This window comes from Crinia signifera, chromosome 9 (genome assembly GCF_055691185.1).
Source record: "Crinia signifera chromosome 9, ASM5569118v1, whole genome shotgun sequence".
In the NCBI taxonomy this organism is placed as follows: domain Eukaryota; kingdom Metazoa; phylum Chordata; class Amphibia; order Anura; family Myobatrachidae; genus Crinia; species Crinia signifera.
The window spans coordinates 81,234,178-81,252,716 of record NC_139225.1 but is presented as its reverse complement, the minus strand read 5'-3'; the positions used below and the strand labels follow the sequence as shown (position 1 = coordinate 81,252,716).

The 18,539-nt window shown below is 42.5% G+C and overlaps 1 protein-coding gene across 1 annotated transcript; it reads left to right on the top strand.

Moving 5' to 3' along the window:
• The first annotated feature begins 218 nt into the window (after window positions 1-218).
• On the top strand, window positions 219-17,959 carry MCTS1 (MCTS1 re-initiation and release factor). The gene is made up of 6 exons (XM_083159305.1): window positions 219-399; window positions 1,908-2,060; window positions 3,458-3,555; window positions 13,379-13,512; window positions 15,911-15,978; window positions 17,751-17,959. The coding sequence occupies exons 1-6, from the start codon at window positions 389-391 to the stop codon at window positions 17,830-17,832; spliced, it is 546 nt and encodes a 181-aa protein (XP_083015431.1). The 5' UTR covers window positions 219-388; the 3' UTR covers window positions 17,833-17,959.
• The last annotated feature ends 580 nt before the right edge of the window (window positions 17,960-18,539 follow it).

Here is an 18,539-nt window from a genome sequence, read left to right as displayed (position 1 = left end):
GAGTCATTATTTACAGGACTAAAAATAATATCCCATTTTCCATTCATGTTCAACTCTATTCTTGCCTATTTTGGGGAATGCCTTACATTGTAGACTCGAACTGTCAAAGTGTGTTACTTCTCCATAGCAACAACGTTAGTCACTGCACTTGCCATCATTTCTTTCCGGCAAAATAGCTTCCGCCCAAAAGCTCAAAACTTCCGCCAAATAGTCATCGACTTCCGCCCTGAATACATCACTTCCGCCAGGTTGTATAGCTGCGGGGGTGCAAGTATTATTTTACAGCCGGCGTGGTCGGAGGGGCCACTGTCAGTTACACCCCGGATGTAAACCTGTCCCCTCTCACCCCGACATTCCCATAAGCCCCCGGGCCCTTGGAGACAGCAGCATGTTTAAAAAGTAAGTGCTTAGATATCCGATCTACTGTTTATGCTGTAATTAAATAAAATGAGTGTGCAATGTCACACACCGTGTGTATCCCTGAGGGTTATTGCCATACACTATACGTCTGTAGGTGTAAGTCAGTGTTCATATGCATCTGCTTAGTTAGCCATGCAATCCAATGGGTAATATGGTCAATGATGTAAGTGAAGTTTCCTGAATTTGGGTGTAGATTCTGCCATGTGCTGCTGCACATGGTGGCTGGTTATGAAGCAATTGTACAGATTAGTGATGAAATAGATAGATCTATGTAGATAAATATATCTATCTGCAGTGAGCAAAAAGGGGAAAAAAATTGTGAGGGACACCAAGCATCACACTGAAATGATGGCCTTTCACGTAGGTGTGGCTCTTGTGTAAATCAAGGAAATTACAATTATTACATCCCAGCTTGGCATAATAACAAGCTGTAGCAGTAGACTTCAATGATTTTGAAAGATGGTTGATATTCAGTGTTTGTCAGAATTATTTTTTTTTTTTTTTTGACCAAGGTAGTTAAAGTTTATATGCACAAGAAGTGTTGTTAAAGGTGGTGTCCGAATGGAAATCCAAACTCAAGTGTGAGACCTCTGCATAAAACACGTTACTGCAGATGAATTAACTGGTGTGAGCAGCCATTTCCTCAATTGTTGGACCCTTGAAATAGGGTCCTTTACTGTATATTTGAGCTTTTTGGAAAAGAGGAGGCTATCAAGCCACAACAAAGTAAAGTTGGTTACACATTTTTATATTTTTCAACCATTTGTGCGGTAATGGCGTTAATGATACAGGCCGGGTCTCCCTTATCCATGTATTCCACAAAGCAAAATATTCAGAAGACAGTGGTCTTTCAGAATATTTCGTTATTTATTTTTGTACTGCAAGTGCGCGGTCGACCTCGCAGCTGCGCAATGCACCAATGGGACCAGAGATGCCGCTGAAGAGGATCCTGAAGGCCGACGTGGACGTTGGGGGACCATCGAGGCACCACCAGGGGACCAGGTAAGTATGGAAAAAAAAAAAAATAATAATTCCAAAAAAATCCCTTATCCAAAATGCTCGTGGTCCCAAGCATTTCGTATAATGGATGGCGGCGAGGATCACATATGATACATCCTATGCCAGGGCTGGGCAATTGCGGCCCTCCAGATGTTGATGAACTACACATCCCAGCATGCCTTGCATCAGTTTCAGCATGGCCACATAGCAAAACTAATGCAAAGCATCCTGGGATGTGTAGTTCATCAACATCTGGAGGGCCGCAATTGACCAGGCCTGTCCTATGCAGTCCTTTTGTAGATGTGAGCAAAGTTTTTTTTGTTTGTTTTGAAGCACTGTTTTTTTCAGGTCTCCACGTGCAAAACATTGGCTATTTTTCGGGTACATTTAGGTTGAATGTGTGATGTTAATTTTCAGATGTGTATGTGTTATTTGTACCTGGGGGCCCCATTTTTTGTTACATCTGTGGTATTTTTTTTTTTTCACAGGTTTGATGAAAAGGAAAATGTGTCTAACTGCATTCAGTTAAAAACATCTGTAATTAAAGGTATAAAAAATCAGCTGAATGACCAGTTTCCCGGGATAGACCAATGGCTTAACCAGATCATGCCAAAAAAGGACCCTGTGAAAATAGTACGATGGTGAGTTGTAACAACTGAATCATTTTAGGCTGTGTACACAGCACATATGTTGTCATACATGCTATATAGATTGTGTGTGCCCCTGGATAAGTAAATGCTGGAAGGGACCATGAACACAGGAAAGTATATAGAGGACATTGTCCATCCACTGCTCGCTATGAACACTATAGGTACTTGCCATAAGTGTGACCTTACTGCACAGTTTGTTGTAGTAGTGAACTGAGGGGTAGATGTGTGAAGCAGTGATAAAGTGCTTGGTACATTATCACTGGCCAATAAGCTCCTGACTGTCCATTTTTAAACCCAGCCTGTAACTAAACAGTCAGGAGCCGATTGGCCAGTGATAAAGTTCCAGGCACTTTATCACTTCTTTCTTATCACTGTTTCATACATCTACCCCTTAATCTAATGTGAACAGATTGCGGGGTGCCAAAAAATAGGGTATAGAGCATGGCTGCTTGGGGAAGGGAAATAGCCTTGTTCTCTTGGGGGGAATTCCCAGCACTTGCAGACGTACTGTGAACAGTAACCTTAACTATTCGCGCCCACAGGACATTGCAGCCTGCAGAGGGCTGGCTTATCCAGCATACGGCTGGACACATTTTTTTTAGCTTTAAAATTGGGGAGGGGGAAACGCACTGCTGAAACATACTAGCAGGAATACTACAATCTGTTGTGCTTAGTCTACCAAAGTCTTTACCCAAATATTCAGGTGACTTTATTAATGGGCAGGGGCAGCTACAAGAGATGAAAGACCCATGTCCAAGATATATAGAGACATAGATGTATGAGGTAGAGATTGGAAAATAATATTGCTCCGTAAGAAATTTGAATTGGCTGCTGGATGGCCCTATGATTCAGTGTAAGGAATGAGTGAGTGGTGATATAGGAAGGTCAGTATGGTTACATTTTTAAGACTTAAGTGGAAATAAGTTGGTGAGGGGAATGCTAGCTAGCAGAGGGTGACGTGGTTTGTGGTGCCCAAGATTGTATTTTTAGCTGGAAGGAATATTAACGTTGACACACACACACACGTTGAACTAAAGGCATCCATTTAACAGAGAAACCGCTCTTTAAACGAGATTCTTAACCCTTTGAGTGTCAAGGGAATTTATCAAAATAGGTGTGAAAATTGGCAAGCAATCCTTATTAACCCTTTTGAGGTTAATTGCTGCGAGAGATCCTCTGTTAAAAACGCCAGTGTTTCAGTTTTTTTTGGGTGCAATATTTAACTAAACTTCAATTAATTGACTTGGCTGCATTTGTATTGATTCATTCTAAAAGAACAGTTGCTGTGAACTATGCTGGCTTTTTTTGATGCTTTCCTTTTACTAATGAACACAAATGTGTCTAACTTACTGTAGGTAGTATGTAATTCAGTGTCCTTTCTTTCTCAGCCATGAACACATTGAAATTTTAACTGTAAATGGTGAACTACTGTTCTTCAGACAAAGGGAAGGTCCATTCTACCCAACACTGAGACTGCTCCACAAATGTAAGTTTGCAGCACCACTTTGTCCCCCTAGATGGCTTTTGTTATATAAACAAAACTGAGCATTTGTTCAGTGTCCAACAGCAACCACTATACATTTTGCTTTTGTTAAGGTGCCCACACACGTGCGATCATCGGATGTGTCTTGAACTTTTTAGTTCGAAACGCATCACTTGTACAGGTCACAATGTCACTCACTCTGTCTTATTTCTATACAAAAAAAAGTGTCCCTTCGCCATCTTAGGTGCCGGACTTTCAAACCCTGGATTAGTCTTTCCATCAGCCAACAGAATGTACTAACATATATATATATATATATATATATATATATATATATATATATATATATATATATATATATTTTTTTTTTTCTGTTGACAACACAACAATAAAATGTTCTTAAGTTCTCCATTTAGAGGTCTACCTTGGCGTACAACTGCATTTTGTTCCTCATGTTCAATCTCTACAGCTATATGCAAGTTGTAATCTCTCCAACTGTTCTTCGGTCACCCTGCAGCTCATGGGGCAGTACGGACGGTGTAATGGTTAGCATTACTGCCTCACAGCACTGAGGTCATGGGTTTAATTCCCACCTTGGCCTAACTGTGCAGAGTTTGTATACTCGCCACATACTTGTGTGGGTTTCCTCTGGGTACTCCGGTTTCCTCCCACAATCCAAAAATATACTAGTAGGCTAATTTGGCTCCCAACAAATTAACCCTAGAATGTCTGTGTGTGCGTGTACATGTGGTAGGGAATATAGACTGTAAGCTCCACTGGGGCAGGGACTGATGTGAGTGTTCAAATACTCTCTGTAAAGCGCTGCGGAATATGTGTGCGCTATACAAGAAACTGTATAATAATTACAATTGTAAGCAATTTGGCTGAATACAGGCCCCTGAAATATGTTGTCAGCTAAGCAGGTAGAGTTGCGTCCTGCACTGCATATGGGTAGCTTTAGGCCAGGACCATGATGGAAGCAATAAGCAAAAGTAGTATAGGCTTCTGTTTTAGGTGTGGCTTGACAGTAGTTGTGGTAAATCCTAAAGTTACAGTACACCATAGTTACTGGTTTCATATACACAAAACAACCTGTCTGGGGTTGAACAGTGTTAGTAATACTAACTGCCCATGTATCGTTCATGCTGCTGGCCAATTTCAAATATCTGATAATAAATTATGCAAATAGTTTACAGCAGCTCATAAATAATGTTATCGATTGGAGAAATGAAGTGACCATCAGCCAATCGGAAGCCGCTGCTGATTGAGCCTCACCAGTGCATGTTTAGTTGGAGTCTTTGTTGTGGCATGCATGGGAACGTGTGCACAAACCCGCGCTTACCTATCAATACTGCACGCTGCTGCTCTAAGCATAAACTAGCAAAAGAATTTGTGTACGCAATGCAAAAACACTTCATTTTGTGCCAAAAGGTATTCGTTTACACTCAACTTTACTTCGGTTTCTGAATGATGGGTTTATAGGTTGGCACAATATGGTCAATACATAAAAAGGTCTGCTCGAAGCAAGATAGTCAAACGGTTAACTATTTTGGTGTCCATGTGGTGATCTAGAAATTAACAATAAAAAAACAAAACCTGAAAAACTCATGTTGACCTTTTCCTGTCTACCTTTTTGTTCATGTAGACCCTTCATATTATAACCATTTACATCAGCCCTTAAATATTAATCTCTTGCAATCAGTGTTCCCTCTAAGCTGTGCGCACGTGCGCGCGCACACAACTCGACGAGCGTGCGCACAGACATTACAACAGAGCGCACAAAGCAGCAGTGGTCCCTTTTTGCAATTAATTTGTGTTTCACCCATTAACTACATTGTGGGCTGTGTTTTAAATGTTTGATACCATTTTGAAGTAAAGTTAACACAAATGCTGAACGTCATTTTCCAGTTATATATGTGACGCCCAAAAATTAAAATTTCCTTCCAAAGTTGCACAAACAAAATCTTTTGCCGCACACAGACTTCGTAAAATTAGAGGGAACATTGCTTGCAATCCTTACCGCTTACCTAAGCCAGCCTATCAACCTTTGAAGTTGGCTTACTTGCAAAAATGTTCCCGTACTGCAGTCCTTCTCTCCCAGTCGTCCATCCATTTGTGTCCCCTCGCCCTGTGGTATTTGGCATGTGAGCATGGAGATTATTAATGTAATATTAGATTTTTAGGATGTATCTTTATACAGGCTTGGAACGGACACCTGAAAAGCATGGCCACATAGCAAAACTAATGCAAAGCATCCTGGGATGTTTAGTTCATTAACATCTGGAGGGCTGGTGTTGCCCAGCCCTGCCTTAGGCTGGTTTCACACACTACTGTTCCTTTCGGACGGTAAAATCCCGCACGGCCAGGGAGCCGTATCGCACACATTGGCTGTGAATGGACACTATTGTGTCCATTCACACGGGACGGCCCGGCCGCACGGTTGCAGCCGGACCCCACCACTGGAAGGGACGGCTGCCGGGCTGTGGCCATCCCCTCCATGATAATCTACTGTGTGCGGCACGGCTCCCTGGCCGTGCGGGTTTTCGCCGTCCGGCAGGAGCCGGAGTGTGTGAAACCAGCCTAAGGGCCTTAGATATGTCTCGTCTCCAGATCTCCATCTCCATATCTCCTATTGGGAAAGTCTGGGTATTGACTCCCTCACAGGCCTCTTTTCACAATCCTCTTCTATCAATCTGTGACCTTTAGAGAAAAGTTTCCCTCAGGCCCTTCAGCTTGGTTTTATTACTCCCAACTTAAACGTTGGGTAGAAAAGGTGGGTGGAGTTCCAAAGTCTTTCCATGCCCCCCCCCCACCATATTTTTAATGAGATTAAGTACAGCTTCCTCACGTGGTGCCATATCCTTTTGGTATGACTTATTGGGGCAGATGTATTAATCTGCCTATAACGTTTGGCGAATAACGAGTCCCGCTTCTTCAGCATAACGTGGAGAAGCAGGCAAACATTATAGGCAGATGTATTAAGCAGATAAGGAGAGCTGTTATCCCCAGCAGATATCCCCTTATCGGCTCCCTCGCCGCCCCGCACATGCGCACTCGCAGTCCCCCGACCTGGCCGGCTTTCTGGGCAAGCGCAAGATCTCGCTAAAACCGCGAGATCTCCAGCGCAGTCCAAGGCAGTTGCAGGGCTAGCGTTGTCCCCACAGTGGGGGATAGGACAACGCTAGCCCTGAGCTGGCGAAGTGGCCGGGGTGAATTAACGCCTTGAAGGCTGTTAACACATTGCCCCGGCCGTTAATCCCTGGGGAGGGGATTGCAGGGGACAGCCCCGCCGAGCGCATCTCAGCGGGCTGTCACTAGCGCACGTTAGGTGCGCTAGTGATACATTAGGGAAATCGTAATCCCCCCCCCCCCCCCTCAGTTAACCAGCGTTATCCACTTAGCGCTGGTTCATACGGGATGCAGTTAAAATCCCGGCGGTCGGGATCCCGGCGTTCAGAATCCCGACCGCCGAAATGCCGACACATTCTCCCTCCTGGGGTGTCCACGACACCCCTGGAGGGAGAATAAATTAGTGTGCCGAGCGTAGCGAGCCCGCAAGGGGGGGCGATCCACGTCAGCATTTCGGCTGTCGGGATTCCGGCGTCGGGATTCTGATCGCCGGGATCCCGACCGCCGGGATTCAATACTGAATCCGTTCATACATCTGTCCCATTGTCCCCTCCAGATTCGCTAGTTAAGTCCCCTGCTCAACTGAATTGGGAGAGTGACCTCCACCGCACCTTTACTCTCAAACAATGGGAAACTATCCATCGGTCTTATTTTTATCTCTCTAAATGTACCAATCCTGCTGAAATGCATAGATTGTACTTTACCCCAGCTAAATTACATAAAATATGGCCTGTTACCGCTAAACTTTGCTGGTGCCTCTGCAGTCACGAAGGTACTATTTTTCATGTTTTTTGCGATTGCCCTATTGTACAGTCTTTTTGGCTTAAAGTGGGGTGTGGATCGTTTTATCGACCACACTTAGGTCGACAGTCATTAGGTTGACAGGGTTCTAGGTAGACATGGGACACATGTGTTAGGTCGACATGGGTTTTTCACCATTTTTTTTTACCTGAATGTCGACAGTCGGAAGTGAACCGCAGCCCCTCGCTTCGCTCACAATGCTTTGGGCACGGTGGCTCTCTGCACACTATTTTACTAGTGGATGGTAGGGCATGAAATACCTTTTCTTTGTTATTACTTTAAATCCTCAATACCTCTGTACGCCCTGCTCCCTCAATCCCCACTCCCCTTTCCCTTTGTAATCCCCTTTTTTGTTTACCAATTTGAAATAAAGATTTAATGTTGAAAAAAACAGAATGCCATTTATTCTATACTCTTTCCTTTTTTGCTTCAGCAAGCATCATGCCAAGCTATTGGGTAACTGTTCATATCAGGAACCTGCTAGTACTCCCATTCTGAAAGCACAAAGCTGTGTACCCGCTGGTGATCTTGGCATAGGCTATTTGGCACAAGGATGTACCAGGATATTTTACCACCCTAAGCTGATCCTCCACTTCAGTAGGTACTGTTAAAGTGCATTACATATGACCAGAGAGACAATGAGTGAAAAGTGCAGGTTACGTAATGTGTCCGTAACCTGCTTACCCTTTATACCTAACTACGTGCGAACAAAACGTAGCGCAGCGTAGCGTACCTTTTATTGTGTATTTTGCACTAAGAACCAATACCTTAATACGAGATCCTTTCGCAGTACTTTGTCTCTAATCTGCGAATATACCTTAAAGGACAGAGTCCGCAATGTACCTTATCGCTACTATGCGAATAAACAGACACGACCACTGAATAGGAATAAGGAGATTAGAACTCCATAAAAAGGATTGTATTTAAGTCCCTAACGGACAAAAAGGGGGTTACAGAAATAAGAATAAACAGGTATAACAGGTAATACAATATACTAACAATGAATACTAAACAGACTCTACTAAGGGGAAAGAATACAGTTACAAGACACAATCAGCCAACAATACTTATAAGAATAAATACCGTGAAAATGCAACCGTTTACCGTGGTCATCTAGTAAGCGAAGCGCAGTCCGGTCAGAGCTCACTATCGTTCAGGAATGAACTATAGTCCGGTAGGAAGGTCCAGGGAAAGTAGATGTGCCGAAGAGAGCGAGCCTGCTCCGGGTCGCCTATCTTATAGGGTCCGAAGGGGGAGGTCAAAGGCCATTCTCATTGGTCAGAGATCATATGTCCGGTCCACTGTGATTGGAGGTTAGACGCTGTACCTGGTCTGACCAGGTGCAGGGGAGTGAACTTTAAGAGTCCTTTGTTTGGTGGTTTCGGCGTCAGCAAGGATAAGAACCGGTTTGAGCTAGTTTCCTTTGTTAACTACTTACAACAGAAACTGTCTCTGGAATATGGATTATGTCCATAACTATCGGGCAATGTACATTGCGACATATTCGCAATGACCGGAATACTTCGCATAATGAACTGAGCGGAACGGTACTAAACACGATACAGACAGGTGTGTGCAGGGCTAACTAAGCTATGTGTGGCGTTCTAAACCTTTTAACTATATTTCATTTCGTGTAAGTGTGTTATTATGAATTTATGTGTGATAGTATGTCTACTCTTCTGGTCCACATTGTCACACATACTCGGGTATGGAAACTTTATTTGCGCAACTCTGCGAACCAAAATGGCGGCCATACTATCACAAAATGGCGTGTGTGTACCTAGACTTTCACAGTACAATCATGTCACATGTACTGTAAAGAGAATTCAGCCAGGACCATTCAGCTAGGCTCTGGAAATGTCCAGTGGCCCTTCAGGCAATTGGGTGCCCCTACAAAATATTCACAAGAGCCATCGGCACAGCAGCTGTGCGGAATCTTGTCCTTGCACCCTAGGAGGTGGCACATATTACAACAGCTGAGCTTCCGCATTTAAAGCCCCATTGTTCATTTACTGATTAGTCCTTCAGGCTGCTTTATAAACATATAACTATTAGTACTACTGGAAATAACAACTGCAGTTTATTATTATTATTATTATCGTTTATTTATATGGCACTAAAGGGTTCCGCAGTGCCTGACAATACATAGATGAGCAAAGAACAATACAAGAAAGATTGGGATTTACAGTACAAATGCAAACGAGGACAAGTACATGGTAAATAAACCAGACTGTTGCAACAGCAGACACTGACGCAATTGTAACCGTGGCAGATATATATTCTAATAGAAGGGAACATGTCATTATAATGAGAGAGTTAATTATCTGCTCCCACAGTTTAAAAAAAGAAAGAAAAAAGATTTGGCAGCCTTTTCTGAGAAGGAGGGTGTAGAAATCATCACTTACCTTTATAAACTGCTGCTATTGTGACAATTCTCTCAGTTTAGTTGGATGATAACTGATATTAACATGGCATTCAATAAGAAAGGCTGGCTTCCAAAACACTAGCTCTGAGACTTAAATACCCCCTAAATCCAGTATCTGAGTCTAAACTGGATGTCTATACTCAAAGGACTCTGAGATGGCAGGTAAGTTACATTGTTACCGTTATGGAGCACCCTACTGCTGACTTTGGCTTAATGTGAGTGCGGACTTGCAATATGGTGTGTGTATATAGTTTTGTTTTTTTATTTTGATATTTATCTTTTAACTATGTTTAAATGATACTGGAATTTCTGAGTGACATAATCTGAGTACAGATTAGGGGTGTTTACACAGCGTTTAGAGGATTAACCCTTAGCAGCCTGCACTCGTCGGGGCATTCCGGGTCCCCCTAGCAATAATAAAGTCAGACAAAAAGGAGGGGAGTGCTGGTGCTCTGGGGTTTATGGCAGTCAATATCTATGCTTGTGGTGGAGATGGGCTGATGTTGGAGAGCTGGGAGCAATAGCTGTTGGCTGGGTGTTGTGGATAGTGTTCAGAAATCAGACGGCTGTAGATATTAAATATTAACCTGTCCCACGGTGTGGCAGCATTCAAATTCTAGCGGGCTAGAGGCTGGGGGTTCAACAGCATGGGTCCCTCACATCAGGATCAAAACTGGATGCAACCTCTTATACAATGGCAGGGATCAGTATAGGCTGATGATATGCAGATAAAAATAGTAGTAGCTTCCGGTAGGTATTGAGGAATCGGCGTGTCTCACACTGTAGCTGAAGGTTCCATGCAGTGAGGGTGAGTGGACATATATAGGGGAAGATAATGCATGGGCTTTTGTGTGAAAGCACAGTTTAATGTACAAAACTACTTTACATGTAAAAACAGAACATGGAAGGCAGTAGGTAAAGGACAAATTGGCTGGTATATTGTGTGGGTGGCTGTCCCAAACGCGTTTTCATCCTTTTCAGGACTTTTTCAATGGTGGGGTGCATGGTGTAAAGGTACCTGATTATAATGTGGTGTCCTGGGCTTGCGTCACCCCCGGCATCTGGTTTCTTCCGGGTGGTGGTGTGCGCTAGAGCCCGATGTGCGGTATTGTGCTGGAGTATGGCTAGTGGAAGATCATGCACATGTGCGAATCCTGTCACTGGATCCTCATGCTGTAGCTTCATTATGGGGAGTGTCCATAGATACATGAATGTATCTAGGTTGCAAGGTGAGTAATGTCTATGTGGCGCACTAAACATGGTGCCTGTGTGTCTGCCCCCTATAGTGATGGAGTGGTGATGTAAAGGGGTGTGTATATGACGAGCTGGCAAGGAGAGTGTGTGTGTGTGTGTGTTGTCAGACATAACTCGCATGAACGGTGCCTGTCTAACGCCTGGAGCATATTTCAATCTATGTTTCGAAGGAGTACGTAGATCGGGATTCTTGATTTGGGGTTGGGAGGAAAGGAGTCAATTATAGAAGTATAGGTATTGGACCATGGGACGATTCAGATCAAGGGGATAATATGATAATGGGACGGGATTGTCCTGTAGTGGGGCATGCTGCAATGTGTATCTGTAGTACATTCTACACCAGAAAAGAGTACTAAATTAAAGCATATATGGGATAATAGGTAAATGGGGAAAACTTACTAAATGGGAAAAACTAAATGATTAGGAAGTCTAAAAGACAGGTGGAATTGAAATTAGAAATATTAATGAAATGCAATAAATTGAGAGGAAATCGGGTGGAAATACCATTGATCTTGCATAGAAGAAAGGGGAAATATAGGCAAATTCTCAATTTGTCTCGCATGATGACAGCAATATTGGTGGACACATTGCAGAGTATTTGATGGTAATAAAACTAAGTCTAAAAAACATAAAAAATACACTCTAATATTTAGCTGGTATGCTGAGAAACCGCTATTCACACAGATATTAATAACATATCTGGGTCGGTCGTTGTGCTGATGGTACCAATAAATCAATGTGGATGAATGTCTCCAGATGTGTGCGTGTGTATGACTGTTTTTAGATCAAGGGTCTATATTCAGTCCTTGTGGATTTAAGGTATGCATGTTGAAGATCCATTTACTTTCAACTAAGTTGATCCTTTGGATGTTATCCCCCTCCGCGCCAGAGTCGCTGTTATGTTCAAGTCTAAAATGAGTGTGCAGGGGTCGCTGTTATGTTCCTGGATGTTTGTGTTGTCCTCCTCTGCATCCTCTCCTAGGTCATGTAGTTTTCGTTTGTTTGTTCTGATTTTTGGGGGCGATACATGTGTACCTAGTTCTAAAAAATTATCCCCCCATAGTGGTGTCTGTTTATCAGTGGATCGGCTCTGTGTCTTTGTAGTGGTTTCCCTGGGTAAGTGGTGGTGATTTGTCAGTCTCTCTAATGGTGTTAACCTCAGAGAGGGATTTCTTTTGTATTGGTCCTTAGGGTGACTTTGGTGAAATCAGTCCACCCTTGTTCAAATGATTGCCTGGCTATATTTGTGTAGGTGTTGAGGTATTCATCCTGATCGTCTATGGTGTACTTAGCTGTCATGTTCCTCCTCACTGTGTGTGGATGTTTCTAGAGGTTCTGGCTGAATTAATGAAGTAGCTGGTTTTGTATGAAGTCTAGTCATGTACTGTTGGTACGAAAGTTTAATCCTTTATAGATCTTTGTTTGTTGTGGTCACTTGTGTGGCTGTTCTGAAGTTTGTTTGGTTAGCAATGGGATTTTTTTAGTAGGGTTTTGTTGACCTTCGATGGTTTCTTAGTGGTTCTGACCATATTTGTCTAAGGATTTGGGATTTTTGGGGTAGTTTGGATTAGTGATTCCACCTGTTGTTTGATGTGTCTAAGCATCAAGGTCTGTAGTGTCTTATATTCCTCATCCCCCTTATGTGGTTCTAGGTGCGAGTCTAACTCCTTTTAAGGAGTTCTCTAAGGCGGTGAGTTCTTCGTGTCATTCTCTAATGATGAGTTTTGTAAGTTCTCTGAAGCCGTTATTGCGGATACTGTCCCACTCCTGAATAAATGAACTGTTGTGCTAAGAATCTGAAGCTGGCCATACACAAGTGTGCCCTATTCACCCAATTCTGAGAAATCAGGTAAAAAGTGTCAAATTGTATGCATTTTATCTCTGATTACAATCCAATGCATTTTACCATGCACATCGAATTAGAGCTGTAGATTGCAATGGCTGCCATAAAGATTTATAGTATTCTGCGGCTATGGCTGGGATTGCATAGGATACGACGAATACAAAAGAACTGCACCATATGCGATCCTCACTCCTAGGAAACTGCCAGAAAATTAAAGAGAAATCGTATGTGACTTCTACCCTCCGAGAAGTCACATAAGTGTATAGGGGCCTCAAATGTCAATATGTTGTATTTTTTTTTTTATTTTTTTTTCTTCCAACGAAGTGGTTTATATTGTTAACTTTTTTTCTGCTCTTTATTTTATCTTTGTCTAGTTCCTTTTATCCTCCCACATCAGCAAGTTGATAAAGGAGCCATAAAGTTTGTTCTGAGTGGTGCAAATATCATGTGCCCAGGTTTAACATCTCCTGGAGCGAAGCTTTACCCTGCAGCAGCTGATACTGTGGTTGTATCCTTTAACAATTAAATAATAGAAATCTAGTTTGGAGGTATGCTCAGTATTATAGAATGATTAAGCGCTTGTATAATGTCTATGTGCATGCCAGAAAAAATAAATAAAATAAAATTTAAGATAAAATAAAAAAAAAACGTACATAACAGATAAAAATTTAGCCTTTTGATGTTTACAACTCCTTTTGGAGTAAGTGGAGTTTTTTTCCCATGGGGTGTTAGCGTGGCTTGCACTTTATTGTAATTGCGGAGGTCGCCGTTGGGATTTGTGGTCAGCGGTATTCAGGAGGGTGTGGATGCCCTAACTGTCCCTAACCTTACCTCTCCTCAGGGTGTTTTTAATTAGCGGCGTCTTCTCCGTCCTTCTCAGTTTGCACGCTGCTTCTCCGAAACCGGAAGTTGCAGTCCGTGCTTCCGGTGGCGGCGGTGTGCTCGTCTCACGTCTCCCCTTCTCTCCTGAGGTATGCTCAGTTGCAGCCTACACTGTCAAAATGTGGGGCTGGCTGTAAACAGAGGGCTCCCTTCCACAGCAAAGCCCTGGGTCCAAACCCAAATTTGGAACACTGTTACAATCTGGGTCAGTATGGAGAGAGAACTGCACCAACCACTACTCTCATGCTGCCCATACACTTGTGAGATATATTGCATGCAATCATTCGATTTCGACCACATCTGGCCAATAAATTGAATGATTGTATGCATTTTTAAGGGGACATTTGACGTGATGCGCAGGCATGCCGGTCGACTGTCGGGTCTCAAGATCATATGTGTTGCACATAATATTTATCGAATTGCAGGAGCAATCGCATGTGGTTTTTAACCACTTGCGATGCTCGAATGCAATCCGCTGGTGAGGGGCGGAGGGAATGCTTTTTCAGCAGCGTGGGGATGGGGAGAGGTGATCGGAGGGACTGCTGGTGGCGGGGGAGACGGCGGGCAGAGGGCGGCGTTATGTAGCGCAAGAAGTAGCTCTAGCGGGCAGTGGGGGTCAGTCAGCGGTGGCGGCAGAAGTGTTTAGATAGCTCAGCCAATCAGAGGGCTGCCCAGTGTTTAAACAATTCTGCGGCCACCGCTGACTGACCAGCACCACCCGGCTAGCACTTCTTGCGCTACATAACGCCGCCCTCTTACAGCACCCGATGTGCCATCTCAAGATGGTATGCGACATTGGGTGCTGCAAAGGGGGCACTTTATCACCACAAGATGCGATTGGGTTCAGTGGACATCGCATTGTGATGTCGCATCGAATCCGATCGCACAAGTGTATGGGCAGCATTACCCTTGTTATTCCCAAGTCGGCAGCTTTTACACTGCACGTGGGTACAGTGTTAATAGTTTTGCCAGTGCTTGAAGATAGTGTCTCTAAACGCCAAGGATCCAGCTCTTCCTATGCTGTAGACAGGACCCAAGTCAGGGTCGGACCATTCAAACTGCCCCATTACCATATACATTTTTGTGTTCAACCAAAGATTCTAAGCAACACCAAGTACCAATAAAGCTGATCAATATAGTATTCTGGTTTGGGCACACCATAATAAAAGCACCCACATAAGCTTGTAAAATGTGCAATGTCTTACCTGGACAAAATCAAGTTTAATTACTTAAGGGAAATGGGACTGTAAAAAAAAAACATACAGGCCATTCCCATAGATAAACAGCCCCGTGCTTAATTGATATGGCAGAGGTTGGAGCAATGTGCAAAGCTCTAAAAACAAAAAAGTCCAGTATACCCTGGTATTTTGCTCTAGAAGCATTGGAAGAGGGACCCCTTTAAAATGTTGATTTCACAATACTACACTATTGGGCGCCCCTTTTTCATCTCTTTTGTTGTAGATTGCAGTGGCGTTGTGTCACAGGGACTGAGACTGAAAAAGGGAGCTGCGGTTCAAAAATTTTTGGAACAAGTGTCTTTGTGGACTCAAATCCACAGTATTTGTGGTATTCTAATTAACAGGTGTCAGCGCACCTTTTCCTGCCTGTGTTATATAATTATAAATTCTCGAAAGAAACTGGTTATTACCACAAAAAGTACAAATCTATTTGAAGTAGACCATCTAGGGTTACACAGAAATAGTCTTCATCGCAAAATTGTATAAACAAGCCAAGCAATGGTGGAAGTGGATCTGAGCGGTCACTGCTGCATAGTCGGTTATACATTTTGGTGCATTGGTGTCCAGCGTCTATGGTGCTGCCATGGGTAGACTCTGCCGATTGGCCACAATAGGTAAATTAGAACTAGAATTCATTTTAAAGGGATTGTTTACCAAAACTTGGGGAGAAAAAGTACCAACCAATCTGCTACAAACTCTTATTTTACTTACAGATAAGATGTAACCACTATCAAATGTACTGGTCCTCTTACTGCTCTTTGTTGTGTCCTTAATGCTTGCAATCAGGCAATCATGGCAGAGGGGAAGCAGCATGCTCTTTGTGTTGGCGTCATGAAGATGTCTGCGGATGATATGTAAGTTCTGCAGAAAATTCTCTTACTTGTTCTGTAGGTTATTGTGTGTGCCAGTGGTTCCCAAACTGTGTGCCATGGCTCTGTGGGGTGCCCTGGATTGGTGGTCCAGGACCAATTCTAATTATTTATGGCTAAATATTTATGGGCAAAACCAGTGCTGGTGGCTGGCAATAATATGTGTACAAACAGAAGCAAATCCTGCCCTTTACCACATAACTCACCCTAGGAATCGCATATAAACCCAATCTAATAAAAAAAAATGGTGGGGGGGCTAGGGGTGCCGTGAATTTTTTTTTATACTCTAGGGTGCCGTGATTCAAAAAAGATTGGGAACCCCTGTTGTGTGCGCATAATGCCAAGGTCTCTAGTTTATTTCCAAACAAAGCAAAGGCTAGAATAACAATTGTTACATTATAAAACACATTGGGGTAGATGTAGTAAGCCTTAACAAAGAGATAAATGCAAGGGTGATAAGGAGAGATAAACGTCCAGCCAATCAGCTCCTTACTGACTTTTTTCAAACACAGCCTGTAACATGGCAGGTGATTGGCTGGACGTTTATCTCTCCTTATCACCCTTGGATTTATCTCTTGTTAAAGCTTAATACATCTACCCCATTGTAACAGTTAGATATTAAAATATGTAGTATAAATATTGGTGTACTGTATACTTCCCAAGAGGAGCACATTCCACTGGGAAAATGGAGTAAAACTTTGGTACTGTATGTGCTTTGGGAAATATACATAATAATCTAATTTAAAAAAATTGTATGTGGAATATTTTAATGTTTTCCTTGTTTTGACCGTATTAGGGGGTACTCCACATTAAGTGGGTTTTTTTTTTTCCTCTTATATCCATGTTATTATTTGAACATGAGTTATAAAGGGTACACACGGTGCGATTTTTGCTTGCGATTTGATTGGGATCGTATCGAATGGTACACAATATGCATTCGATTTGACTATATAGTACAGATCTGTACTATATAGAGTTGCCTGATGAGACTATTTTGCTATTCGATTTACACTACACGGGAGCGCGCAATGGGATCAAATCTGCATTGAATGTAGAAAACACATTCTTTTGTATATTGGTTTTTGCTTCTATAAGCAAAATCCAATAGAAAACTAGTGCATATCTCACCATGTGTACCCTCTATTCTAATATATAAGTGAGGTAGTACATCAGTCCCAATACAGAACCATATAGTATTAAATCAGCACCATCATTTTACCGCATTTACCTTCTATAGCACAACAGTCAGAATATACTCTACATAAATAGATCTATAAAAAATATAAGCCACAAACAAATGTAGCCGTGCTCATCATTGCCACAATACAGCATCTCTTGTGTGTTTGGCGCCAAAACTGCACCACAGTGCTTAATTGCAATATTGTTGCAGTAATGAATTCGATGCATGCACATGGCGGCGAGATCACGCCAGTCACCACATTTGTTGCACGTGGCAACGGTGAGCCTGGCTACATCTGTAAACAAAGCTAGTTTCCGACACTAGACCTAGATTAAACAAGCTGTGGCCATGCGGGCATACTATCTAAAGGCTCAATGACTTGGGTGACAGCTGTGGAGCGGGTAGGTATAATAGTCACGGCCATCGCCATGCTTCTTCACTGGCATATGTACAGATTTACTGCCATGTAACTTAGCTGCTGCGGCACTTGTTTCCTGGGGACCTTGCTGGGTGCCTGTATGGCCTGTACTTGCTGTATGACTGCATCTTAGAGACTCATTGTGTTTTCTTTTTACAGTGAGAAAGTCAATAAAGGAATTGGCATAGAAAATATTCATTATTTAAATGATGGATTGTGGCACATGAAGACCTACAAGTGAAGCACTGTATGCGTACTGGAGAGCACTCTGACTTAATCTAGACTTGAAAGTAACATGTTTTTATTCATGTGGTTGAATGTGATATTTGCTTTCTGTGCTGCTTAATAAAGCAAGTGTCATCTGTGTATATATGTTTCTCTCTCTTTTATGGTTGGTTTTTAGCTGTATTTCCCCCTCACTCTGCAAACTGCATGAAAGATAAGTAAATCCAATAGGTTGATGTATCAAGCAGTGATAAATATGGAGAAGTTGCCAAAAACAACTGGTCAGCATCTGCCTACAATTTTTAATATAGAAAGTACTTGATAAATGCTGACTGAAAGCTATAGGTAGAGAACCAGCACTGGCTGTAAATAATAATCAGAGGCTGTATAAGACAAATGTACAGTATAATCTAAAGAGGGGATGTTTCTTCTAAAAATGTACAATTTATTATACATCTACTGCAAGAAAACATTCATATGAATAATCTGGAATAGCACAAATAGGGGAGCATATGCATATTAAAAAATAAGGCTGCTAATTGCGAGGAACACTCTGGATGAGATTTTGCTGCCCTAGGACCTCCGTAATTAAAAAGTGGCAATAATTTACTAAGTAACCATAGGACTTCCAATTGTGAGAACTATGCCCAGCGTGTATGGACAGCGATGATCGCTATCATCGCTGGGGGGGAAAGCCTCTCAGTGCATACACACTGAACGTCT